This window comes from Melospiza melodia, chromosome 3 (genome assembly GCF_035770615.1).
Source record: "Melospiza melodia melodia isolate bMelMel2 chromosome 3, bMelMel2.pri, whole genome shotgun sequence".
Lineage (NCBI taxonomy): Eukaryota > Metazoa > Chordata > Aves > Passeriformes > Passerellidae > Melospiza > Melospiza melodia.
In genome coordinates this window covers 26,666,988-26,694,733 of record NC_086196.1, presented here as the reverse complement: position 1 = coordinate 26,694,733, position 27,746 = coordinate 26,666,988, and the positions used below count along the sequence as shown (strand labels likewise).

General features: G+C 40.0%; 1 protein-coding gene across 2 annotated transcripts in view; it reads right to left on the bottom strand.

The window, feature by feature from the left end:
- Positions 1 to 27,746, bottom strand: part of SLC35F1 (solute carrier family 35 member F1) — a 233,193-nt gene that overhangs the window by 29,552 nt on the left and 175,895 nt on the right. For both annotated transcript variants that reach the window (XM_063151066.1, XM_063151068.1), the window contains exons 3-5: positions 19,100 to 19,227; positions 6,323 to 6,482; positions 934 to 1,090 (exon numbers count right to left, since the gene is read on the bottom strand). In XM_063151066.1, the coding sequence (XP_063007136.1) occupies positions 934 to 1,090; positions 6,323 to 6,482; positions 19,100 to 19,227 (445 nt within the window). The remainder of the gene's footprint in view (positions 1 to 933; positions 1,091 to 6,322; positions 6,483 to 19,099; positions 19,228 to 27,746) is intronic.

The following is a 27,746-nucleotide window of genomic DNA, read 5'->3' as shown; positions in this document are numbered from 1 at the left end:
ACTTAAACACAAACATAGAAAAGAATGCTTCAGCCAAAGATACTAGGCACATTTGTATGCTCTTAAATTCCATATTTTTTAAAAGGGAACTTCTTGTATGGCAACTAGTTAACATAAATAATTTTAAAAATAGAACCATTGAAATAGGAATTAATGGGCTGTGGCTTTTTTGATCAGCCCCTGTTCTTAGAAGCAGAGTAGCTTAGATCTGTAGAGAAGTAACTTTTTTGGGGACTAATAGCCAAAAGTCGTTCTGTATTAAAAGCACCAGAGACAGTCCTGCACAAAATGCAGCAATCTTGCTGGGCTACTTTTACATCAGTCACAGTACTGCAACATTGGAAGCCACCTTCCAGCTATTAGCCTTGCAGTTGAGATGCTCATTAGGGACATGTGGATATAGACCAGAGTCCGTAGATCCTGAAATCCATGCAACAATATCCTATGTGCTAACTATTTTGAAGTAAAAAGGCCATTTTCTTAAAGGCTTTTCATGATTTCCTCCATATCATAATGTAGTTTTACAGAACAAGCAAACCAATAAAATACTTTCTGACTGGATGTGTTTTCTACCTTTTTAGAAACCAAGGAGACTTTTAAAATGTATAAAATAGAACCAGAAGAAGCTGTAGATTTTGTTATTCACAGTTCAGAATAATATGTGAAGCATCCACTTGTCCTCCAGCAGCAAGATGGTGCGACATGTCCTCTCCCTCTTTAAGTGACTACTCAAAGACAATGGTCCTTGAATTAGAGTACTTGGGTAAAAATCTGTGCTATTATTCAAATCACCAATACGAAATATGAAAACCAATGCAAATTCCAAGATTAGAGGACACCTGCTCTCCACAGGAAAGGGCTAATTTTGAAGGAGTTGTTAATGTATCTCAGTGGAGGCCACAGCTGCACTTGAGCTCAAACCTGCCCACTCACAGCTGAATTCCACTGAAGAAGGAGCCGAAGAGCCCGATCATGCCCAGGAACTCCACTCGGCTCAGGTTTCGGACGATGTACTCCTCACAGACGTTGGAGATGCCGTACAGCGTGGCTCCGCCAAGGACTAAGAGGTCCCCTATCAGTTTATTTTCACCTGGGGATAAATAGAAAAAAAAAAAAAAAATCAGAATGCCTCAAAACAACCAACTTCTGTCCAAAACTACTGCATGTTCTTCCCAACACATTTCATTCCTCAGTCACTACGTAGCCCTTATCTGGGTTAATAAAATGAATGCAAATATTCTGTCACTTGAACGGTTTTTATTCAATACACCAGCATCAGTCAGACAGAGGAAGAGCATATACCTTGCTGTAGAAAGAAGAAGCCAAAAAATTCTGAAAAACTTGCAGAAAAAAGTATAGAATCCAAGTGGCACTCTTCAGAGACTGATCCTTTTTTATTATTACTACCTTTTTTTTTTTTTTGCGGAGAGAGTATGACTCAACTCTATAGAGCAGTTTGCATCTCATCTTGAAATTTAACCAGTCTAAAACGTGTTCAGTACTTAGATCTGAGGACAACCGAAAAATTCTGTGTACCTGTGAAATGATTGAAGAAATCATTACAACCTAATATTGACCTCATTCTCACATGGAGCTGTTTGACAAGAAAGGGAGAAGGAAGGATGGGGTGTAGACAGGGTGATGAAAAGGACAGATTTCTAAAAGAGGTTCAATTAACATAGCAGTACCTAATGCATGCAAAGAACAAGAAGATGTATTTTCAATACCTCCAGGTATACAGAATTACTAAAACATTTGTTATGAAAGACTGCTTGAAATCTTTTTAAGTCTTGGAAGATTTTATTATTGGCTGTTGGGGAGAACTGCAGTGACATTTGATCAAGATCAAGTTCCAGCTTGAAAACTGAGGCCCTAGCTTTGCAAACTGGTGCATGCAATTCCCTCTGCACATATGGCTTGTTAAATTATTTCTACAAGAGCTACAGCTTCACAAAGCTGTCAGATATTGCTGCAGAACCATATTCTGAAATGCTGGATTATAATGGATTTTTCTTTGAAAAGTTTCAGCAGAAATGCTGAAGTACTACGCTTTTTTTTATAAAAGAAATCCTGTTTTATTTTAAAATACCATGATTTACTTTTCATGTCTTGGTCTTTCAAAGTTTTGTTTCAATTGACTTGTAAAATATACACTGCAGTATACAATGCAGTAAATAAAAATGGAAACCAAACATTCTAATTGGTTCAAAATTATCTTTTCAATATTTTTCTTTAAGGAGTTCTTTTAAGCCTTCAGTTATCATTCCAAACTGTAGTGCTTTCTATTGGGAAGAAACTTATGATAATAAAAACTGTCATAAGAGGACAGACCAAGGGTTCTTTAATCCTGTCTCCAACACTGGCTACAAGCACCAGAAAAGTATAAGTTGTTTAAGGACAATAGGAATGGAGAAAAATGTAAAATATTCCCAGTAATACTCTCTTAGTTTCCAAGATTTTTCAGCTCAGATGAGATGTGGCTTCTGTGTATTTAGCAAATACTACTACAATTGTTTTTCACATACTCATCCAGTCTTTGACTGAATTTCTTGACTGGCAACATGTTTATATTTGACCATTTATCTTTTTATGGCTTGGTTGTTCTGTTAAAAATATTTCAGTCTTCTTTTGCAATCAGTAATGGAAGATGTTCTTAATTTAAAATAGCCATCACGACTATACAGAACTTCTTCATACCCCTGATGCATTTCATATTTCACAGTGGCTCCATTGATTCCTCACTGAGCTCACTCTTTTGGTATTTATTGCAGCTACTCACTGACACTTCAGGGAAGTATTGCTGAAAAAGCTTTTGACCTTAGAGCTCCTGCTGGGACAAAAATATCATCCTTTTGCATCTGTGAAACAAAGGCAGCTCAGAGGCTGAGCATTTTCACACAGATGGGATGGCTTCAAGCATCACACCCTGACAGCTCTTCCCAAAGGGCTCTTCCCATGCTGAGTGTGAGCCTCAACCTTCGGGGCCCTCCCGAAGAGGGAGCTGAGCTCTGTTCAGAGCACCAGACTCTGACACTGGAACCTCCTCGGGTACTCAGCAGCACAGGGCGGCTGAGGAGAGCACACAAACAAATAGGGGAGTACAGAGGGACTTCTATCAGCCAGTTCTCAGTAGATCAGGCATTTTCTGAGATAGAAGTTGCATTAGGCCATCAAATTTGATGAACCTGGAGGGATCTTTCATCAATTTATGTAAAATCTGTATATTTTTGGTCAACTACTAAGAAGTACTTCATGCTTTTAACTTAGTCTGGATACCTCAAAAATGTATGAATCATCCCATAATTTCCTGAGAAATATTTAAAAATCACTCTGTATTGACCCTTTCCATATCACTGAAGACTTCATATACTTTCACAGGTCTCTTTCTTGCCTTCACTGGGAAATGGAATGTCCCAGTCTGGCTACAGTCTCTTCATCCGAATCCATTTTATGCCCTTGAACAGTTTTCTCATTTTCCTCCATATCTTATACAGGTTTATTTTCTGGTGACTTCTTTTTGAGATGCAGTGACTAGAGTAGTACATGGTACCCAAGAAGTTAGTGCACCAAAACTTTATATACTGGTGTAAAAATGTTGTAAACTATGTTTTTCCTTTCTTTCTTAGCAATTACTATTCTGGTTGTCAAATGCCTTATCTTTGCTTCCTCGAGAGGCTGAGACTTTGGAACTTTCCCCCAAGACTGACATATCCCTATAGATTTATTTTCATGCCTGTAATATCCACATGCCTCTACTGGTTTCATTGCTAAAAAAAAACATGTATCAACTAATTAGATGCATTCTAAAGACTTTTAGGATAATAATGCTGTATTTCACCAATTTAATGGTGTAGGTCATTCTTCAGGAGACACACAAAGCATAGCCTGGCAAAACAAGCTTTATATTCATGATTGTTACCATATTTAATATTCTGTGGAAAAGTCATATGGTCCAGAGCGGAGTTAGTGTTTTGGGAACTAGTTATAGCATTATGGTGCAACACAAATCTTCAAAAATGTGAATTGTGTTCTGGCATGATTTCTTTTCACACTCCCAATAGGCCTCTTTGTCCCATTTTTGCACTAGCCCCCGCCATTAAGAGGCATTTCTCTTTGGTTTGATTGTAATTACTGATGAACATAATACCTAAAAATCACTCTCGATGTGTCCCATTTTAAATTGAACACTGATATGTGTATTAGCAGGATTGATGTGACTGGTTTCCAGAGACTGATGTAAGTTAAAGCAAGGAAATGCTTTGAAAAACCTGGATGAAACACTTAGACTTGAGTGGTTTAACCTGTGTATGGCAGGAACAGAAGTGTGAAAGTAACTCATAGTTCAGAATAATGTTTTTTCAGGTATACTATGCATGTAAGATGATGGAACTCAAAATATTTTATAGTAACTGTTTTCCCATTGAGTAATGTGCAAAATATCAGTGAGAATACAATCGAAAATTGAAAGCACGTGTGCAGATTATACCTAATTCCTGCAGACAGTTTGGAAAATACCTTTTAATTTCTCAGTGATACATTCTAAATTCATGTTCCCTTACTGTAAGTGTTGGCAGGCTAAATTGCCTTATGCTGTGGGTACCTAGCAGAGCCTTATGGCTCTCCTAATACAGTAAGCAGTGTGGTCAACACGGGCACACAGGTATCCATAGTTCTTGTCCCCTAAAATATAAGATAAACAGAGACATTTACTGAGGACTAATGAAGTATCATTGCTTTTGGTGTCTTCCTTACTTTAGTTTTTCCAGTCCTAGAAATGGTGTACAACCTCTTAATGAAGAGTTTCAATAATTTTTTCTTTTCTTCCTGCCATTAATTCTTTTTATTTGTACATTCTAATGTGTAGTTTTAGCCTTTTAAAGAAATTAAACTAGATGATCTATTTTACCCTGTTAAAGACAGCATCATTAATAACATCATTATGCTACTAAAAAAAGTAAAAAAGCTGCAGTCTCTCTGCATAGCAATGAGCATGGACACAGTTTTTCATGTGTAAGTCCAATTTAAAAGGCAATAATGCATGTTCACAAATTTTTCTGGACAAATTTACTTAACAGCTATACCCATGCTTCAATAATGAACATGGCACATAACATCTAATTACTGCAGTGGGATGGCAAAGTGTCAGTGCTCTTCAATCTGTTCCTTGTCTGCTTCCACTGCCCCGCCTGCTCCTGCTGATCCACAGCTCACCCGCTCAAGCATGTCACTCTCTAGACTGCTGGGACACAGGATGCTTCTTCTGGAACCCGGGTTTGAAATCTCAATCCCTCTGAAATCAGCCATTCCCAACACAGCCTTGGCTGGCTGGTTACATAGTACAGAGTATATTATTTCATTTTTAGCTGGGGCAAGGCCACTTCTGGAGGAGACCAGTAACTAGAAGACTCCTTTCAGGTTTAAGGACAGAGATAGAAGGGGGTAGGGAGATATGACGAGCACTGTTACCAACTCCATTGTTTTATTTAGTAGCATTCTGGCAAATGCAGTTTTTACAGCACTTGCATTTGTATTCAGAAAGCTGACTCAAGAATTTTAAATCCCAGCGTATTATGCTCTGCTCACAATTCAGTGCTTTTAATTAAGAATGAAAACTGTGCCTAATTGACAATCTTTGAAAAGAATTTCCAGCCTTCCCACATCATTTGGCTTGGCACTAGAGAAATCAATGTGACAGGGGAAGTTGATCGATGAAATCTAACTCTGTCTAGTCTGCATTAATACATACACACACATTACTCATATGATGCCACACAGAAAAAAAGAACATTTTACACACAAGGAGGCTCTTTTCAAAAATGTTACCGTAAAGTCCCAAAGATTTAGGACGAGACTGTGAGCAAAACCCAACTGGTAATATAGAGATTCAGTGTGTTTTAGCACCTACCAAGTGATCCCACCTCTGTAGAAAAACAAGCCAAGTTGAGAAGTAAGCACACAGTGGATGTGAGAGGTGCTTACGACTCAGAAATGCATCCAATTTGGAAAGGAAGCTATTGAGGTTTGCAGTCCAACAGCTAAGCCAAAAGAGAACAAAACTACAAATATTTAGCTTGTCCCCCCAGCTTGCAGAGGGTTGTAAGGCACAGGGCCCAAGAAACCTGTTTGCAGCACTGCTGACTTGTAAGTGGTGACCCCTTTCTGCCCCTCTGACAAAGAGACAACTCTGAATAGTGCAGTGCTTTGGATCCATGAAGGTACAGATTTTCTTGCCAAGTTTCCCCACTTTTTGGCCCCAGTCTGACACACAGTGGTCAATGGCTTCTCTAAACAGAACTTGGCCACATAACCCATTCATTCTTACCTGCTCCTTGCTGTCTCCCAACGAGGACATCTGCTCCTGCCATGCAGCCCATGCCCAGAATGCAGACCACAATCCCAATGAAATGAACTGCCTTGTATCGTACCAGTAAGAAGAACCAGGAGAGGAGTATCACCACTGGGATCACAAAACAGTCTAGGAGCTGTCAAAAAAAGAGAAGAAAAATCAAGAACACATCAACCTGCAAATACTTTGCCCTGATGTACTAGGACAGAGTCCAGCAGAGGGAAGCAGGGTTATTTAGCACTTTCTACCAAGAGCAAGTGTATTCAAGTGGCTTTTCATACATCAGACACAGGGTAAGACTATCAATGCCAATTCCACGAATTCAGGGGAGCTGCTGCTCTCAACATGCACTCAAATGCACTGCTCTTGGATTCAGATGCATATTTCAAAGCTATGGGAAGAAAACCTGGGCCAAAAGAGAGTCACACCATTCCATCTGGTCCTCACCTCCAGGAAGGTAGTTTTCCTGCAGTCTAGACATACACTTTAATTCAGTCATTTCAGGCTGAGATATTAAGAATGTTCATAACACACAAGTTGACTGGATTTATTAAATCTGTCTAATCTGTCTATATAAATTAGGGGTTTTCTGCATGCAGAATGCTTACGAAAAATCTGGCCCCTGTGGCCACTGGTAACTTTGTGAAAAGAGAGTCCCCTATGCCTTTGAAGGAAAAAAAATCCCAAACCCCCATTTTGCATGCAGCACAAGAAACTTGCACTTCTTTTCAATATACCCTTGAAAAGAAATTTCTCAAAGAAATGTTAAAAAATGCAATTTTTGATTGTTTGGGTTTTTTTCAGAGACATCAAGAAATAGGTCCAGAGAAGATGTGTTAAAAAAAAAGTGTACCAACTGTTTGTGAGAGGACCTTCAGATTTTCAAATTAAAATATATTTTAGAAACTAAACTTTATGTCACCAAGAAACAAAAATCCTGTATAAGAAACACTCAAAGAAACTTGCTAAAGTCAAGTTTCCCACTTCCTAAAAGGATACAGTTAATGAAGAGTTGCAATTCTATGGACTAATGATGGGATTGGGCAGGATACACTACTGTTCATTGCCAATTGATGCAGCATGCACCAAAGCAGTATGACATGTATTTTCTTCCTAATGAAAATGTCTGGACCAAGCAAAGAAGCAGAACTGTCAACTGTGTCCATAGCTCTGGAAAAAAACACTCCAGATATTGTTACCTTTATTTTAGGTGATGTTATCTGATTTTTCCTCCCTTTGAACCCATCACATGTTACTTGCTTTCTCAGTGTGATTTAGCACTAAGGGCACTGTTATGAAATAAAGATCAAGCCTCTTTTAACTTCTTTGTCTTTCCATGTGTTATTTGAAGAAAAAAAGATTTTTGGATTATTCCAAGAATTTTACTTCTTAGAAAACTAATTTTTGCATGTGGGATACATGTGTAATTACCATTGTATTTGTGAAATCAGCAAAAATAAAAAAAAAACCAACAGTTTTTGGACTGAGAATAATTTCCCTGAAACTTTCTTTGAAAAACAGGAGCGTGCAGTGAAAACCCATCCATTTCAAGATTTCCCCAGATAGTGAGACACAAAAGGCATCAGAGGAAAACCAGTGTATCAGTGGGACCATGCTTCTCTTGGCAGGCCTAAACAGTCCCAAAGAGTGCAGAACAGACGAGGGAAACTACAAATGGGAACAGTCGATGCTAAAAGCAGGTTCTGCATTTAAAGCAAGAGCTAATCATCTAAAAGTCATGGTCAGGCTTGTTTACAGTGAAAACTCTCTGCAGCAGTCCTCCATCCTTTACTGACAGAACACAAAAAGGGACCACGTCTGATGGAACTGGAGCAAGCTTCTTCTCCTGCGTGGGGCCTCTGCTCTGCCCCGTAGCACACCCAGCGCGTACCCAGCTCACTCTGGGCAGCTGGGCTGGGCAGAGACACACACAGGCAACACTCCCCATCCACAGGAACAGCTCCAGGAGCTGTGCTGCTGGGAGCAGCCATCTCCTGGGGCAGGCAGGGCTGCTGGCAGGAGTACTGGGCACACACACTAAATCCTGGGCATCTGAGGGAAAGACACCCTTTGGTGTAACCTCTGGGATGTGGGCACAGCTCACCAGCTCCTGTGCCACTCCACACTCACTCATTGTGCCTGCACTCACTGGATGTCTGTCCTTCAGCAGCTGCACTGGCACACACTACAGCCATCTCCTCTGCCAAAGGGGGTACCAAACAGCAAGGAGAGCAGGCACTTCTCTCCCTGCTCACAGCTTTCCCTGAAGGTTTGAAGGCCTCTGCCACATTTCCTCCCAGTGCAGCATTGAACAGGTGAATTTAACTTACCGTTTTCTGACCTCACCACAGTTTTCCATCAGTTAATGTGATGGAAAGATATAAAGAAGATGGAAGATCTTTCTTTAACAAAAATTCTATGATTCTATGAATCATAGAATCACAAAATTATAGAAGGATTTGGATTGGAAGGGACCTTGAAGATGGCCATGTTCCAAGCCCCCTGCCATGGGCAGAAACAGTTTCCACTAGACCAGGTTGTTCAAAGCTCCAACCAACCTGCCTGGAACACTTCCAGGGATGGAGCATCCACAGCTTCTCTGGGCAACCTGCCTTACCACTCTCACAGGGAGCAATTTCTTCCTACTGTCCGATCTAACCCTGCACTCCTCCAGTTTAAAGCCCTTACCCCTTGTCCCATCACCACATGCCCTTATGAAAAGTCCCCCTCCAGCTCTCCTGTAGACCTCTTTAGACACTGAAATGCTGCCACAAGCTCACCCCAGAGCTTTCTCTTTTCCATTCTGAGAAATCCCAATTTTCTCAACCTTTCTTCAGAGGAGAGGTGTTTCTTTCCTCTAATCACCTTTGTGGCCTCCTCTGGACTTGCTTCAATAATTCAATGGACTTCCTGTGATGTGGGCCCCAGAGCTGGATGCAGTATTCCAGGTGGTGTCTCATCAGAGGGGAGTAGAGGAAAGACAAGGGGCAAGGAACACAAGTTACACTGGGAAAAGTTTCATCTCAATAAAGAAAGAAATTTTTTACAGTGGGAACAAACTCCACAGAGACATGGTAGGGTCACCAGAGATTTTCAAGATGTGACTGGGTGCTAAATAATCTCACCTAGGCTCCCTTTCCCACAAAAGGCTGGACCAGTTTGGAGGGCTCTCCTAAGCTGGGGTGTTCTATGAGTCTAAATTGTTCTGTGAGTTTAAACATTGCTTGTACCTGCCACATGTGTACTTCAACATGCAAATTCCCACTAACAGTCTTCTAGAGGAAGATTTTTAAAATTCCTCTCGTTCCATAAATATTTAAAGAAACCCATGCTTTCAAGTATGTGAATGAGTGTCTTTTAAGCAGTAACATGAAAGGACGCGTGAACAGAACCTTTCACAAATAAACAATGCTGATAACAGCCAGAAAGTGCCTCCTTGGGCTGGCAATCCAAAGTCTAATTCACAAACTGTTATTTGGAATGATGCAGTATCAATAGATACAAACATGAAATGTAGGTAATGTGAACTGACATTATATAGTTCTTAAATTGTGCTTAGTTTATACCTTTAATTAAAGAATGAGGTAGACAGAAATAAATTAGGTTACTACAATGTAAGCAATAAGATAACCTAGAATATATTATTAACTCTTTTTCAGGTATTGCTTTAAATTTCACTTCTCCAGGTCTAAATTCGCCCTGCCTTTCTTTTTTTCCTCAGATAAACCTGTCTAGTAGAAGAAAAAATGCACATATATTCCACAGAGATTGAGGATTACCTCATCTGCAACAGGGCTTTTTAATTGTGGGATGTTTTGCCTTTTTTATTTCTTTGTTTGTTATTAATTATTTAAGCTATTAAGAAAAAATATTATACCTAATTGTAATTTTTCTGTTTATCACAGTAACAAAGACAGATTATGCTTAGCTAAATTTCATTTACAGCACATAAAGGTCAGTTGTTTATCAATATTTCTCAATTATGTCCAATATTTTCCTTCCTTTTAATTGTTTATTCAAAAGGCATTACCTATACCCTGTCGTTAAGGCAAATTAATGAATGGTCTGATTTTAATCAACATTTCTGTTAATGATAGAAGTCATTATATCTCACTAACCTAAAAGAAAACACATTTTCTGTGTTGCCATGGGGTGGTGCAGACCACATTCTTTGACATTGCTGTGTTTGTCTGTCTTTCTTCAGTCACAGCTCTGAATGGGGCTGCTTTAGAAGGCAGGATACAAAAATATGTAATCTATTGATATACTGCTCTATAGAAACTTCTTTTTATTATAAAAATGTTATGTTGTTGTAGAAATTGAAGGTTATTGTTCGACTCTAAAAGATACCACATTGCATCTGTTGATGAAACACATTGTTGAAATCTATTTCCTCTGATTACTTGTTTGTTAAATTATTATCCTTGTGAATCAAAGACAAATACTCTCTTGCTAATAGTAAAAATCTAGTGTCTGGTCTCACAAATTCAGCATGTCTGCATATCTACAGCAAGAATGTTCTCTCAAATCATTGGAAGGGAGAGCTGGCAAGCTTTAGAAGAGAGGTCTGTAGTACAGAGGGAACTGCTGATCTGCATTGATATCAAAAAGAAAAAAGCTGGTCAGCAAACTCCCTATGGGAACAGCTGAGCTGAATCTTCCTTTTTACACATTCATTGGATTTTTTCCCCCCCAGTTACAAGCCTTTTTTTTCACATTAGGGGTTTCTCATTAGCGCTGCCCTCCAGCAAATCACGCGGAGAATCAGCCGCAGCCTCCTCTTCCCCTGCTCTCCAGAGCAGAGGGATCAGTGAAACCAGTGTCACATCCATCACACATTGCATGGTCAAGCACACGTGATGGCCACACAATTTCAGCATGTGACCTGGAAATTTCAATACAACAGCAAGTGCTATAGCCAGTGAGAGACACCGCTTCTGTTATTTACTTGGGTTTTGGGGTTTTTTTCCAAAGGAAAAAAAGGGTTGCTGCCTGTTCAAGTGCTTTTTATCCTCCAGTTTTCAGACCACCTTCACAATATCACACACACTTGATTCAACAAAAGTAGATGAGATGTGAACCCTCACAGAGCTGGATGCCAGCTGTCAGAGGAGCTGCATTGCAATTATGCTGCCCTGCAACCAAAACTTTCTGCAGGAAAGGTGTGGAGGCTGGCAGCATCTCTGACAGGGTTATTTCAAGCAATTCAAATAAAAAAAGGAGCACCATTTTTATCTTTCAAGTTTCTATTTGATACCTCATCACAACTTTACCACTTTCTTGCATGGCTTTTATTTAATCACAAAATTAATGTGAAACCATTAACTTTTCATACAGTCAAAATGTACAGTACTTCAGGTATGGAGACTGGTGAAAGAACCAGTGATGTAATGTGTTTTAAAAAATGTAAAAACATGTATTTCCATGACTTAGAAAAAACAAAAGCCAGGAGAATGCACCCAGTCTTCTCCACTTTGCCCACAAGACCTCCAATTTTTTTCTTAATGCTTCCAGAACTGTTCCTATCAGTTTCTTTAATCTGTAATTCTTTAATCTTTTCTCAGTGGTTTTTTTCCCCTATGGACACAGAAACTCACTTGAAACTTTGACTAATGAAAGACCTTTACCTCTATTTGACTTGTATGTATCAAAACCTGAGATGAGGAACTCACAGCTTCAGCTTTCTGTGCACATAGAAGGAGGTTTAGTGGTTTCTTGAAGTTATGTTAAATGAAAGGTGGTCACATCCAACCCACTGTTCCTCTGCTCTAAACTCTCTACACAAGGACATGCCTTACTGCCAGCATGAATAATCACATTTTTACTCCTTTAAAAAAATACCTAATCATTCCATACATGAACTCCAGGTGTGCTTACACAGATCTGTGCAGATACCAGGAAAACTTACCAACAAATAGACCATGGAAATGGTCTTTCCTTTAATTGACTTCTTCCTCTGATTCTACATACCATTGTCAGAAAAAGATCATTGTAAGACAGTTCTGCCAGCAGGCATGTGTTTCTGCAGAATCACTCCTCACCCCCATTTTCCGTTTAGCTTCTCTCAAAGTAAGCTGACTGGATAAGAGCTGGGCAGATCATTTTCTCAAGGTTACACATTAGAAACTTCCCCATGTCACCACCTGCTTTACCTCTGTGAGGGATGAGGTCCCAGCCTAAGAAAATTCATGGATCTCTCCTGCAGGAAAACCTCTGCTTTTCCATGTCACCTGCCAAAATATGCAAAGCGGGCACAGGAGGCCGAAACCTCTGCTCTTGTAATGGGCACAGCTCCACTGAATTTAATGAGATTTTGCATATTTATGTTAGTAAAAAGTTTGGCTCTGGATGAATTTTGCCAGTAGAGGCAGGAGCTCTGGATAGTGAGAGCTCTGTTGACTTCAAACCCACATACAGAGACTGTGGATACTGTAGGACCTGGTTTGCACACCACAGGTATGTAATAAGTTAAAAGAACAGTAACTGAAAGTCTGATAATAAATCAGACACAAGATAGCCTCTCACAGTATAAATGTGCAGCATGCAATGCTTCCACAAAATGCTGATCTGCAAACTTTATTAACATTGCTCTATTTCCTCACTGCCCTGAAGCAGAACAGGAAAGTATGGTCAATCTTACATCCATAGGATGGGAGGAGGAAGGGAAAGAGTGGAATTTATCTCTGCTTTTGGGATAATTCACATTAGCAGCCACCAAAAAAAGTGGATCAACAACTTCAACATTGCACATCCCCTGCTCCCTGCCTCCCAGATTTGCTTCAAACCCATCTCAAACCTTCTTCCTCAATGTACTTTGAGTCCACAGGGACTAAGAACAAAATAAAGACTATTGCCATCCAGCTCTCCTATAATAAGCACTTACTGCTGACTCCTTTCCTTTTCTGGTGGCTGTTGTTGAGATATGAAAACTGCCAGAGGTAATTGGAAGTGTGATGTACTGCTCAGCCTCACAGTGATCTAAGAGCTGAGAACATCAGCATCATAGCTTTATAGCCTGTCTCCTGGTGTCTATAAATCCCAGCTTTTACTACCTTTGTTTTCATCATGCCAATCAAAGGCATGATTGCCCAAGGAATAAATTACCAGACAAATTGCTATATGGAAACATCTCTGTCTCCTTGACAGTGCCTCTCTTCTTATGACATTGTATGTGTACTCTGCACTAACATTATGCAAGGTGTTGCAGAAATAATCCAGATTTCTGTGTCATGCCATAATATAGAAAAAGGATAACCTCTAGAAAGTGCAACATGAGTGTAATATGGAGATGGATAGAACAATGTATTGGAGCAAGGAGAGCTAATCAATTTGTGGAGTTGTGAGGGCAGTCTGCCTCATAACACAGCTTGATGGTTTTGATAAGAAAGCAAGTACTGGCAGAAAAGATTACAATTGTTAGTATATAACAGGCTTAGTGGAAGACATTATGGATTGAGGAGGATGTGTGTGTATGATACACTGTAAATGCAGTACAGGCAAGTTGAAGTTAAAACAGTTTCAAGGAAATTTAATATCTAGATCTAAGTAACTGCAATAACTTCAGAATCTTTTCATTCCCTCTGGGGGACGCAATTTTATCTGCTGTGTAAAACTGTCTCTAACAGTATTCAAAACATCCTTCTTGAATTGTTATTAAACCTTCCACAGGCCTACATCAGGGTTGTTTTCAAACCCATTAGGATAAATATGACATGCATTACCAGAGCAGTCCAAAAGTTAAGCTTCTACATAGCTTCTAAAACAAGTCCATGGGACCAGGTGCTGGTGTCCAAGGGAGTGCTCAGCGTACCCTCTGCATCTGGTACAGCTGACATGCAAGAAGGCTGCAAAATGTACTGAAAGTCAGAGTAAGACAACAAACAGAAACTAAAGATCATTTCACAAGTTTGGGCCATCTGGGAATCAACACACAAATTTCTGATAATATTAAGTGTGACTGATCTCTGGTACTTCCCGAAATAGGTGGGTTTGGATATCAAATTGATCCACTTATAAACTCCTGTGTCTTTTACTTGACTCAGTTTTTTAAGAGTATCCTCTGGGGAACAGTTTTCTAGCTGTACTAGCCTGAGCATTTTCATGGTTATTGAAAGCTTGAGTTGCCATGCCCTCAGCTGAGATGGAGTTAAGTCAAGCCCTTTCTGTGTGCCTCTGCTTTAAAAGCTATGACTTAATGAAAAAGGTGGCTCCACACTTACAATTTGGAAAGCACTCCAGGCTTTCTGCAAGCACTTGAGGTGTCCTAAGATCATATCTAACAAATTGAGTTCCTTGGGGTACGTTGATGTAGCAATACTTAGCTTTCAGGGTTTTCAGTGGAGGCAGGTATTTAGGCATCTCTCTGCATCAATACAGAACCACTCTGGGCATGCAAAGAGCCAGAGCTTAAAGTTACCAAAGAAGCAGCAACCTGATAGGCTAAAACATGTTTTCATGCCCCCAGATTGTGCTCTGAGCAACAAGGGAAGGGATAATAGATGTCCACAACATTTTAGATTTGTAGACAGTTAGATGTGAGTTCCTTGCATTGTTCCATTGAACCGAGTTGTCTTTGGATTGCACTGCTGGTGCTTAAAAAGGGTGACTTGGACTTTATCCTTAGCAAAGGACCTGCACTGAAATGACTGAAACATAAATAGTGCATTGATTTTCAATCTAAATTCTATGTCACCTAATTTGTAAGGGAGGTATTTTAGCTGTTTGTTGGGTTTTTTTTTTTAAAGAGGAAAATTATGTGTTTCTGGGCTTCACAGTACTTTGCTTTCATCTTATTATGAAACTGCCACATTCTCTGATAGCAATTATAGAGTACAGGAGGATTTGAAATAATCAGAAGCATGTCCAAAAGTAAAGGTTAGGTACCACATTCATTTCTGATTTGTGCCTACATGTTCTCACTCACTGTGATTCTGAAGGCATTTGGAGAAAGATATGTAGGAAGGTTTATTAGAAAATCCTGTTTTCCCAGATCAAAGCCAAAAGAAAATCTTAAAATATAGGAAAATTTGGGCGTGAAACACTCAACAAAAGTAGGGCACCATTTTCAGGTTTTTTTGTGGAACCATGATGAAATAATATAGAATATTAAAAAACAAAAGGATGGAGTAAAAACTAGAAACTGTGATAGTCCTAAGAGTTTAAATCTACTTGGCAAACAAAGCTGTTGAATGCTACGAGTTTTTTGGTGAAGCTGAAATCAAAGCATTTGCAATAAAGGTGTATTTTTACTGTTAAGCTTTGGCTTTCTGCTGAGACCAGTGTAATGGGGTTTTTTGCCTAAAAGCCCCACAAGCACTGCACACTTGCATGTTAGTTTTGCACGATGGAGCAGAGATGTCATGTGGAAAAAGGGATATGCTGCAAAACTGACATCCTACCAAAATGGTCCATGTACCACCACTATAAAAATACTGCAAAATTTCTCATTTACTCAAGTGACAATTTCAAAAAGTCTCACATTTTCTCCATCGAAAAAGCCCTGATGTACATCCTATTAATATCAAATCCCCCAGAACTGACTTGAAGGGCTCAATTCTCAGCCCACTGTGTACACAGGGATAGCTCCCACAGCCTTCAGGCAGACTTTGATTTGTGGCAGGTAGCAATAGCTTCTTGGGTCTCAGTCCTGAAAGAATTTGAACATTTTTTGCTATGTGCCAGCAAGCATTTTGGCCTTACAGGTAGAGCTCCTGCAGGATCAAGCCTTCCAGGACAGAGAGTTCCTTTCTCTTGAGAGTTGTTTCCTTCTTCAAAAATCAGATTCTAGGAAAAGTTTTCTTTTCTTCATCTTCTGTTTTCCACTTTTAAGGTCTTCATTTCATACAACGACACACTTAGACCAATGCTGAATAATTCCCTGAGCTGCTTCTGTTTCATCTTTAAATGAAATAAGGTGTTTGGCCACATTTCAGAAAATGTGTCATTTGATTCAACATCTTAATGCATTACCTCATACTTGTCCCATTCTCATTGTATCTTTGGGCTCGTCACTTAGAAGCTCATTCTTATTAGGGCATAAAATGAATTTAAAATGCAGCAGGTATTCCCAGTGACTCCATATGTATCCCAGAAAATAAGGACAGCTATGGGAAAAGGTGACCCTGTATTCATTTCGTGACTGGAAAAAAATCTTGACAAGATTCGAGTTCCTACCTGTTCTTTCTTTCAAGCTACACAGGAAAAAAACCTGAGCTCTGCTGTAATTCTGATGTGGAAGAGGTCTAAAAATGGACATGACATTGTCTGTGCCCTCTGACAGCTCTCCTGATCCACCACTCCTCTCTCTCCCCCTCAGTTTAAAAGGAGAACATGGATGATTTCAGCTAACAAATTCCCTGCCAAGGCACAGGCAATGCCCTGAACTCTCCTGCCTGCTTCCCTTTCACACTGTAACTTTTGATCTGTTGACATAATACACTAAAGGCCATGCTCATTGCATTGCTGGCTCCAGGATCTGCATCTTCTGCAAGCGGGGGGTCACAGGTCTGGCCAGATGAAGCTTTGATACGTGCTTGTTGGTGGCTTTGGGAGATGGGGTTTAATGACCCCAGTCATCCTGCTCAGTCCACTATTTATACTTGCTGTGAGTGAATCACACAAAAGAAGCAATTCAGTTTGCTTTTCTCTTCGAGGCTTTTAGTGGCTGTAAAATCCGAGTATATGAGATTTATGTGGATTTAAGCTTTATTCTATACTAAGTAATCAGATCTGGAAAAGTGTTAAAAACAATATTACATTGTCTGGGCATGATTCAATGAATCCTCAAACCCGGATTCTGATGCCAGAGGCACTTGTGAATATTTAGCATAAACCTCATTCACATTCCTTGAATTCATAGTTTTCTTCTATATCTGCTTCTTATTCAGCTAAAGAAACTCAGGATTTTCCAACACTGCTTTTCAGTTATGGAAGAAATATACTCTTAATTAGCTTTGATCCTGCAAAACATTAACTGGTGCTCCTTTATTTTATTAACTCTAATGCAAACTTCAGGTAAGTAAGGTGTAAAATACATTGAACACTAACTAGTGCTACTCAGTTATTTAAAAATAATGTAAAGAGGCACTAGGCTTGTTTTAGAACAAGTAGCAATTAAGTATTCAATGATTTCCCAAGACAGACAATTTCCAGAATCTTAAAAATGTTTCTATTATTCACTTTTCCACTTAAATTGAAGGAGCCTGATTCTTTTGTGGTTTTATATATAAAATATCCAGATTGTATCTTTGAAGAAATCAGTACCCTAGCTTTTGCACATATAATTTTTTAGCAGGGACTGCACTTTTTGAAAGCTGCAGTTGAGCTGTTATATAACACATCTAACAGCTTGCACTGAAGTCAGACTTCTTCATAAAAACTGCATTCATTTTACTTAATGACAACTTTGCACTCTGATCTAATTATGGGATCCTAAACATACTCTGGTTTGCTTGGCAGGGCTGTGACAGCAGTGGGGGCTGCAGGGGTGGTTTCTCTGAGCAGCAGCTAGAAGTTGGCAGAGCCAATGCCAGCTGTGTCCAAGATGGACCTGCTGCTGGCCAAGGCTGAGCCCAGCAATGGCAGTGGTGGCACCCTGGGATAACACAGGTAAGCAGGGAGGAAAAAAGCAACCCTGGGCAACAGAGACTGCAGCCAGAGAGAGGAGTGAGAACGTGTGAGAGGAGCAACTCTGCACACACCAAGGGCAGTGCAGAAGGAAAGGGAGGAGGCGCTTCATGGGCCAGAGCAGAGATTCCCCTGCAGCCCATGGTGCAGACCATGATGAGACAGAATGTCCCTCTGCAGCCCATGGAGGTTCATGTGGAGCAGAGATTCACCTGCAGGCTGTGCAGAACCCCGTGCTGGAGCACTGCCCAAAGGAGGCTGTGATCCCATGGAAGCCCTGTGGTAGAGCTGCTGGAAGGACCTGTGGAGCCATGGAAAAAGAATCCCAAGCTGGAGCAGGTTTGCTGGCATGACTTGTAAGCCTGGAGGGGACCCTCTCTGAAGGTGCTGGTTCCTGAAGGGCTGCACCTGTGAAAGGGATCTGTGCTGGGGCAGTTTGTGAAGAACCACAGCCTGTAGAAAGGACTCACAGTGGAGAAGTTGGTGGAGAAGTGTCTCCTCTGGGAGGGATGCTGCACTGGAGTAGTGGGAAAATGTGAGTGATTCGACTGGTAATCAATTAAACTAACTTGCCCAAGCTGAGTCTGTCTTGCTTGTGATGGTAACTGGTGAGTGATCTGTCCCTGTCCTTATCATGACCCCCAAAACTTCCCTTATATTCCATCTCCCCTGGTTCAGCTGTGGAGGAGGGTTATAGAGTGGCACCTGATGTCCAGATAGGGTCAGCCCACCCTAGACCTTTAGAAACTCAGATCTAATTAAGGAACCCTAAAAGAAGTGCTTGTGTTTTCTCCAAGTACAATACAAAGTGAGAAAAATATTTCGGCCAATCTGAAAATATTTCCTCAAAAGATTAAATTACGTAGATAATGACAAAAATGTGGTTATGAATGGCTTAGCACAGAGAAATAAAATGAAAGTCAGAATGTTTTTTGTACAGTTTGGAAAATATTGAATAATTAAAATAGTCCAATATGAAAAAATGTGTCTTATGAGTCAGCATTAAAAGGTACACAGAAGTCAGAGGCAGCAATTAGCTATTGTTCACTGAAGCCAATGGATACTGCACCACCGACCCCTCTGGACCTATTAGCTTATCTCAAAAGAGGAAATGCTTTGAGTCCTTACCTGTACACTGGTAAGAGTTGTGTATTGATAAGCTTTGACTACCAGGTAATTGGCTTCTATATCTATTATCCCCAGGATCATGTACTTCCACCATCTCCTCTTCAAAATTGCCAGCAAGTTTTCTTCTCCTGTGGAAGTAAACAAGAACAATTACGTAAGAGTGAGGTTTACATGCCCCAAATACCTGCCTGTCCAGAAAAATTATCTAGATCTCTTGCATTTACACTAAGCAGTTGAAAGCCAGAATATACAAAAAGGTGCTGCAAGGAAGTGAAAACTAACACACCTTATTTGTCTAGCAGAAATTACAAGAGCCAGCTTGCCAAAGTAATATATACACATATATGTGCACATATAAAGTGCTAAAGAATAGAGTAGTTATACTTTTTATACTTTATAAACATAAAGTATAATTATATATAATAATATAATTATAAATATTTATAAATGTAAATAGAATGCATTTACACTTTCCATATACCCTGATAAAAGGTTGTATGCTGCACATATGATGCAACAGGTTTTTGCCAGGGTGAGAGATCAGCAGTATTTTTAAATATGATGGAATATTAGAGCAGGAGAGTTACAGGATCATATGGGCATAGGAGGGATCCTGCTCCAAGGATGATTATTCTCATCCTAGAGGTTCAAAGTATCAGACTTGTTTTGTGAAAGGCTGCATTGAGACATATTTTGGGTGGCAGTTGCTCTGCTCCCAGAATCTTTCTTCTAAAGCAGGCAGGTTTGCTGCCTTCCATGGGAACCCTGTCAATCACCCAGTATTTAATCCTCACCACTTGAAAAATGACACTACAATACAGCCTGCAGATCAAACCCACAACTTTCAAAAGGTCAAAGCATTCCTCAAGGTAGACTAGGGATTGTTGTTCTCCATTCAAAAGCAAACAGCTCATTAATTAGGGTGGGCAAACCTATGACTTATTTGCATTACAGTAAGTTCCACACATGATGAGACTTCTCTGTGAAAGGGGCAGACTGTGACTGAACACAGGAGGACTGGAGGTCTTTCAGAGTCTGTAGCCTAGAAAGGAATCTAACTGGGGTTTACTTGTCTTGCCAAAGTACTAAAAATGGTATTTGAACTGTCTTGGAACTTTCAAAGCAAGCTCCACTAGTCTGAGATTTTTTCATATTTCTGTAGCTTTTCTAATGGCCTGTGATCACCAAAATGGGTGATGGAAAACACAAAAGAAAAGGATAATTTTTGTCCATTGCCACCAGGCCTTGCTCAGGCTTCCCAATTCTCCTTCATAACCTTCCTTCATCCCAAGAGTGTTCACTCTCTGGTTCAAATGGACCTGGTGATATATGGGCTGCTATAACCATGGCAGAAACAGCAGGCTCTCTATAGCACAGGCATCTCAGATCTTATAAGACTCAAACACACTAAAACAGATAACTACTTCAAAAGTTAATTCAAAAATCATAGCTGCTAAAGCTTGGCCCTGATAGAGTGACATGAATGGGTTCACCTGAATTAAGCATCTAAATAATTCCATGTTTGTTCATTAACAGATTAATCACACATACACTCATTCAGTGGGATATTATTAGGCAACAGCCTAATTATTTGTTACAGCAATAATGACATTGAGTGCAAAACTGTAAATGCTAGAAGTCTCCTTTCCCTCCTCCTTCCCCTCCTTCCTTGCCTCCCTCCTTTCTCCTCTTTCCCTCTCTTTCTTTCAGTAAGCAGCAGAAAAACAGCAGAAACAAGGTGGTGAGTAGAGTAATACTTAAGACAATGAATAATGAGTAAATACATTTAATCATACCACCCTTCCCTGTTACACTTACTAAATCCTGTCCTTCAGACATAATTATGACTACATTTACGTACTTTTATGATGATTTGAGCATGTAGAATTATTTCCATTATTTAAAAAATATATTTAGGGAGAGGATTTTAAAAGGAATTTGAGATTAGTTGTCCTAATTTATACTGAAATCAGGGTAAACCACACTAAGTCCTTTACAGGTATTGTAAGATAAATCCTTTACAGGTACTGAAACTGTATCTCAAATTTTTATACTGCCCAGAAAATGCCTTTAAAGCATCAACTGGAAAACAGCAATGCAATGGAAAGATGTGGTTAAAGCTGCAGAGTGATTTTTCATTTTAACTGTAAAGATAAAGCCAAAAAAATCAGAGAGATCAAACTGCAGTCTCTATGCCAACAGTGGAAATCCCACCTGAATCCCTTTTTGTCACAATAGGACCTTGATGATATCTACAAAAGCAGAGAGAAGCAGCAGGCCCAAGAGCTGCACTAGCAGTAGGTTGCCTGAGCCAGGACTGGACACAGCTTAAGTTCTCTTGGTGCCTTTGGCTTGCCAGTGCTTTCTTCCATTTCCAGATCACTGCATTGCTCAGACGTGGCCAACTAAGTCAGCTTTAAAAATAAATGTATGGCTATGACTCCTGGCTAATGGGCAAAGTGAGAGTTTCCAGTGATGGGAATTAACTCTTCTACAATTTAAACTGGCACACACAGTTCTCTCTTTTTGCTTTCTTGATTTTTTCCTTTGCTCTTGATGAAAATAAGAAAAATACTTGATATACGGTAACTTATCTTTGATATAGATCTCTGAGACAGTCCAAACTGCAAAAGAGCAGTTTCTGCTGAGAATGCTGGGCAGAGCAAAAAGCTCAGGAATCACTTCCAAAGTGGGAGACCTTTTGGGGAGATAGGCAGCAGGAAGATGATAATCTGCAGTGACTCAGTCCAGTGCTATGGGCAGATCAAGGCAGAGGCAGGGGAGTCCTGGTTTTGACAGGTGGCTGAAATGGAGTCACCACACTCAAATGTCCCAGTTCAGCAGAAAACACCCAGTAAAAGGCAACAGTGGAAGATAACCTGGAGAAGGTGTGGGGCTGCCAGCAGGACAGGACCTCTGAACAGCAATCACAGATTGCAAACGCAGTGAATTCAGAAAACAAACAGAATGGAAATGGGAGTCAAGGAGATAAGTGGGAAGCCTTGACTTGTGAAAACTAAAAGGAGAAGCACAGAGAATCAAGAGCTTTATTCTAAGACTCACACCCTGAATAGAAATAAACATTACATTTGTGTAAAAACAATGATGGGAACACAACCATCACACTTTATTAAAAACAAAGCAAAAAGAGACAATCTGAGTTTTAAAAAATATATTTCCCTCAATGACAACTCAAAGCAACTTAATTATTCATGTCTTTTGAGTTGTAAGCATAGTAGACCAGAAGGAACAAATGTAGATGCCTACACCTGAACCAACTAGTAAAGAATTTTAAAGGGTTTTTTTCAGCTTTTTAAAAAATATGATTTGATTAGAATGAGATACAGTAGGAAGAGAGATCATTTCAGATCATGTCTTTTTGTTATTACTGCAATACATCTGTGACTAGGAGTTTCAGCCAGTCATATAAACAAATATTAAACCATAAAGTGTGCAGGTTAGCTTAAGGGCAGCATTTCCCATGAGACAAAGCACATAGTGATGCCAGTGAACATGCATTTATGTAAGTGCACACAGTAATGCTGTCTCTAGACACTGCCTTCTTTTGATGGAGGTTCTCCTTCAAAAAGCAACCCCCAGCTTCTTTCAGCACTTGAGCTTCTGAAAATGTAAGTCTTCATATTCAGTCTAATTCAAATGTAATGTCGATTTAAAAGTAAGTTGCCTGTTAAGAATGTTTCAAGATTCAGAAGTCCAGCATAGTCTTATTGCAGAGAAATAAAAACCTTCTCTTCTTGCTCTTTCTAGAATGATAATGTAAGTTTTAATTTTTTTACTAATTTTGCAGTGAGACACACTTGACAGATATATATACAAATGAGGTCTTAGTGTTTGGAAAAAAGCTACAGCTTAGCATCTGTTGGCTTGAATTAAATATCAACAAATAAGCTGCTTTGTAGAAAAGATGGTTTTATATCTTGTAATAAGGATTTACCCCTGGGGGGGGGTCACAAAATTAAAAATAAATTAGAGAGAAAATTGGAAGAGGCTTTAGCTGTGCAGTGTCTACCAAATATACAAATACACATGTACAAAACCCTTTTTACATTCATTCACACAGCCACAGAGGTACAATAAAAAACCCCAACAACCATTAAGACAGCAAATTCCCAATTATTTGTGTATGGGCTTGGGACACAGGTAGAATAACAGCACTGCTAGACCAGAAAATCAGCAAATTGCTTCTCTTTCATCCACTGCAGTCTCTCTCTTTTACTTTAGATGACAACTTACTTTTTAGATCAAGATCATCAAAGGAGCTGTGCTCTCCTTCTTCCTTACAGAGTTTAGCAGAGAGATCTAAATGAGTGCAGGAGACTTGCAAGGAAGGGGGAGGCTGCCAGGCACTCTGGTCCTCCCCTGCCTCTCACAAGAGTGCCAGAGTCAAGTGCTGAGTGGTAAAGAAGCAAAAGTCTCACAAAGGATGAAGATTATACCAGGATTTACTTATTACCTCACTGTTTGAAAAAGAATCTCAAATTACAAATGAAAATTACAGGATAATTGTTTCTTTTGAATTTTTGCCCATTACAGGCAGTCTTGCAGACACAGAGCTTCCCCAGTACAAACATTATTTCTCTACAGACTTCGCAGACATCCAGCCCTAACCAGCACAGGGGGAAGGAGGCAGTCAAATGGGGTTACACTGTGTAGGGTAACACAGATTTTTTTACAAAGCCAAAAGGCTCCCATGCCTAAACAATAAAATTTGCTAGTCTTCTGCTTGGTCAAGTAGCTGTTTCAGGAGGCTGAAGGCCTGCTGTAGGAGACTTTAACCTCTGCACAAAAGCTCAAAAGAACAGTTCCTCTTCTGGGTGAGTTTACATCCCCCTGACTCAAAAAGGTTTCCTATTTCCTCACATCCACTTGTATTACTAATGACTACTTTATAGGAATACTGATGCCTAAAGACAAAACACCAACATTGCTAAATTATTTACACAACAGAGAAAATGCACTCTTACAGGAATACTTCACTAGTCTGGCTTCCCAAAGCACCTGAAAATACCCTGTTCCCTCACAGATGATGCTCGCAGGCTGCGCTGCTTTTGTCCTGCACCATGTTTTCAGCAAGCCTTTGGGAGACTAGATGGCATCATTTCCCTTCGCCTCCTCAGAACATCTGATCGTACCCAACCTGTTCTTATTCACAGCTCCCTCCTGCTCCCTCTCTCACAGTGGGAAAGCTGCGTTGGTGTAACAGCGCTCAGCTGCTGCCGCAACTGGCTCTCACATGCTCCTGCTCCTTGCCCTGTGCCAGCTGGTGCTTGTGGGGCTGTGCGCTGAGCCAGGGTAAAAACCTGCCTGAAACCAAAGATTTGGGATTTTCACATTAATTTTCAGACTGTGTCCTAAGCAGTTTGTGACCAAATCCAAATTACTCTTGTGGGAGGCGAGCACCAAGTAAACAGAACCAGTCAAGGGACAAGTTTCTCCTCTGACACAGGGCAGGCTTAGCTTATTAACATGACATAACACAGCATTCCCTTCACTAAATTAAAAGCTCATCTGAAGTGTTTTGACTTGTTATTTCCTTTTAGAGATTTTGCAGAACAGACTGTTTTGACTGTGGATGTAGATCATAATAGCTGAAGTCAGATCTAGGAATTTGAACATGCATTTTTATAAAAAACATGAAAGGATCAATTTTTGGTGCCTTGATTTTGATCTAGCCTAAGCTCTGTTGTTAGATCTTATAATCTTCAGATGTTTTATTTAATGAGATTACTGGTTGTTACTTTAAGGGGTAAATTACAATTTAAACTACACAGATAAAGTAGCTGATCATGCCTCAGTTTCTCTCCTCCTGCCCACCCACTAGACTACATATGGCTTTCCCTTTGGTGGCAGACACAATGCTTGGTGTCACTACCACAGGTTACTGCAAAGAACAGTCCATGTCCACAACCATGTAAGACCTGAAGAAAGCTTGGAACAGTACAATGTTTCAAAAAAAAAAAACAAAAACAAAACAACAACCTGCTAAACTCCCAGCCTTTTAATGTGTCAAGATAAAAAAAACTGTGCTATTTCTAATACACAATTTTTAAATTCATGTTGTTTTATCCCCAGCTAAACTTAGGTAAGCACTTTCCCTGAAATGGCAGTATGTGTCTCGCTCTGTAATGCAGAGGGACGCAAGCACACTGAGAAGCTGGAGCCTTCCCCCAAACCTAAGAGTTGATTATATCTTTCTGAATGAAATCTTCAATATTGATATCTGATCTACAATACTCTCAGTCTTAAGTTACCTCTGAGCTAACACTTAGTCTGTCAGCTTTTGGCTCACATTCACACAGCACTACTTCAAAACAGGCTGCTGGACAGACGATCATCGTAGATCTCTTCCAACTGTAATACTCCTTTTCTTTCCCCTTCTTCCCTTCCCCTTCCCTCCCCTCCCCTTCCCTCCCCTCCCCTTCCCTCCCCTTCCCTTCCCTTCCCTTCCCTTCCCTTCCCTTCCCTTCCCTTCCCTTCCCTTCCCTTCCCTTCCCTTCCCTTCCCTTCCCTTCCCTTCCCTTCCCTTCCCTTCCCTTCCCTTCCCTTCCCTTCCCTTCCCTTCCCTTCCCTTCCCTTCCCTTCCCTTCCCTTCCCTTCCCTTCCCTTCCCTTCCCTTCCCTTCCCTTCCCTTCCCTTCCCTTCTCCCTACTCCTTTACACTCTCAGCTCTGAAGTCAGGCCCTCTTTCATTGCTCATCCTCTTTTATTTACTATGAAACTACTTACAGCAATACAAAGGTTTTTAGAAGGAAAAAAAAAACCCTCATTTTCAAACTTACTAGGGTGTAAGTCAAAAGATCAAATGAAGGAAATCTGTATATATATCTCTGTATATCATCTATAAATGTGTAATTTGCATTTATGATTTATCCTCCTGGATAAACTTGGGCATCTTAATCATATTCACAAGATTAATTAAAGTCAAATAATCATAAAAGAAATAATATTCATTGTTTAAGGCAGAGGAGTCAGTCAGAATGCATGACTTTTTTTTCCCATCTTTCATAGACTCATTACACAATGTTGGTCCAGCCACCTACCCACTCTGTGACATTTTTCCCAGCAGACAGATATGAATAATGAATTACCTACTTGCTATTCATGATTCCTACAAATTTTATTTCCCAAAGCATGAGATTTGACTGAGATAGTAAAAAAAAAAAAGACCCAATGCAAATTTTCATTACTATTAACCATTCAAGAATCAAGCAGACCCAAATGAAATTGAATATGTAGCCTTTCTTTAAAAGACAGTAAGATAAGAACAAGGAAGTCAAGGAGTGTGTGTCTTTCTCCATTCTCCATCAGTAATGTCTGAACACACTGACCCAATTTAAATCTAATCTGATAGAGAGTGCAAAGATAATCTTCCTATAGATTTTATAGTTAACTGAGCAGAAGAAAGAAAAACAAACATTGCCACCACCACGTACAGGCTTGGAGGTACTCACACTACTTACTAGGCACCAAAGATGGGGCTCTGCATCTTCTCACACAACAGCTACAAACCTCTAAGAGATCAGGGAATGCCTGTTCTGGGGATCACCAAATTGCTGCCTAGTAGCAGGCACTGGCATGAAATATGAGCAAGGGCTGTACCCAGGATATGGCACACATGAAGGAGAACCATTTTTTTTTTACAGGTTATGAAACCTAGAGATATCTACTAAAAAAAGAAACCTCTCTGCTGATGACTACCAAGAGGCCGGTACTATTAAGAGGATTACTATTAATAAGGCTATTGGTGAACATTGAAAAAGGGATTGTTGTTTCTTGTGGTACATACACACTCCAACCCTGAAAATTCTTCTCAGTTTTGCAACAAATTAATTGACATTGAAAGGAGCATTTTCAAGTAGAATAGGATGGGAAGATGATGATAAAGAAGCAATGCTGGCAGAATTAAAACTTCATCTGGAGTCAATAATTTAAACCAAAAATATGTAAAATCCTAATAGCCAGCAGTGTTTGATGTCATTACCCAGGGCCAATGGGAGAACTGAAGAGTTCAGAATACATTATGGCTGCCTGGTTCGAGGCATATATGGCTTTATGGATGCTCCATGATCTCTAGAGGTATTCCAGAATTCTTCTGCATTAGATGTCTGCAAGCAGACACTCTCCTCTTGCAGTATTTATTTGTGGTACAGCATCTAGGAGAATTATCCCCCTTCTGGAACTTTCCTGACACCACTGTTGGCGAACTGGAATAAAGTTTGCTAAACTTCCAAATTACATATTAAATATTATCCCCTGGAGGAATATAGAAGCTTTGGGAACTTCTCATCACCATGAGTAAAACCCTCACTTTAGAACAACCACAGGTTATTCAAGAAGTGCCACTAATTACACATGATGCAGAAAATGCAGGAGCTGCCAATAGTTAAAGCAATTGTGAGGCCAGTCCAGGTCTCCAAGGTGACCAGCAGCAGAAGCCCAGGAGAAGCATGCAAAGCACACCAATCCACTGTGGCTCCTTCATTGTTGGCCACAGCATGAGCACCTTGTTTTATGCATGGCAGTAATTCCACAAGGTTTATTCAAAATGAGTAAACCCAGCTAAGCAGAGAAACTGCAGGCATGAGCATAAAGAAATAGGTGAAACACAATGGCTTCATACAACAGTG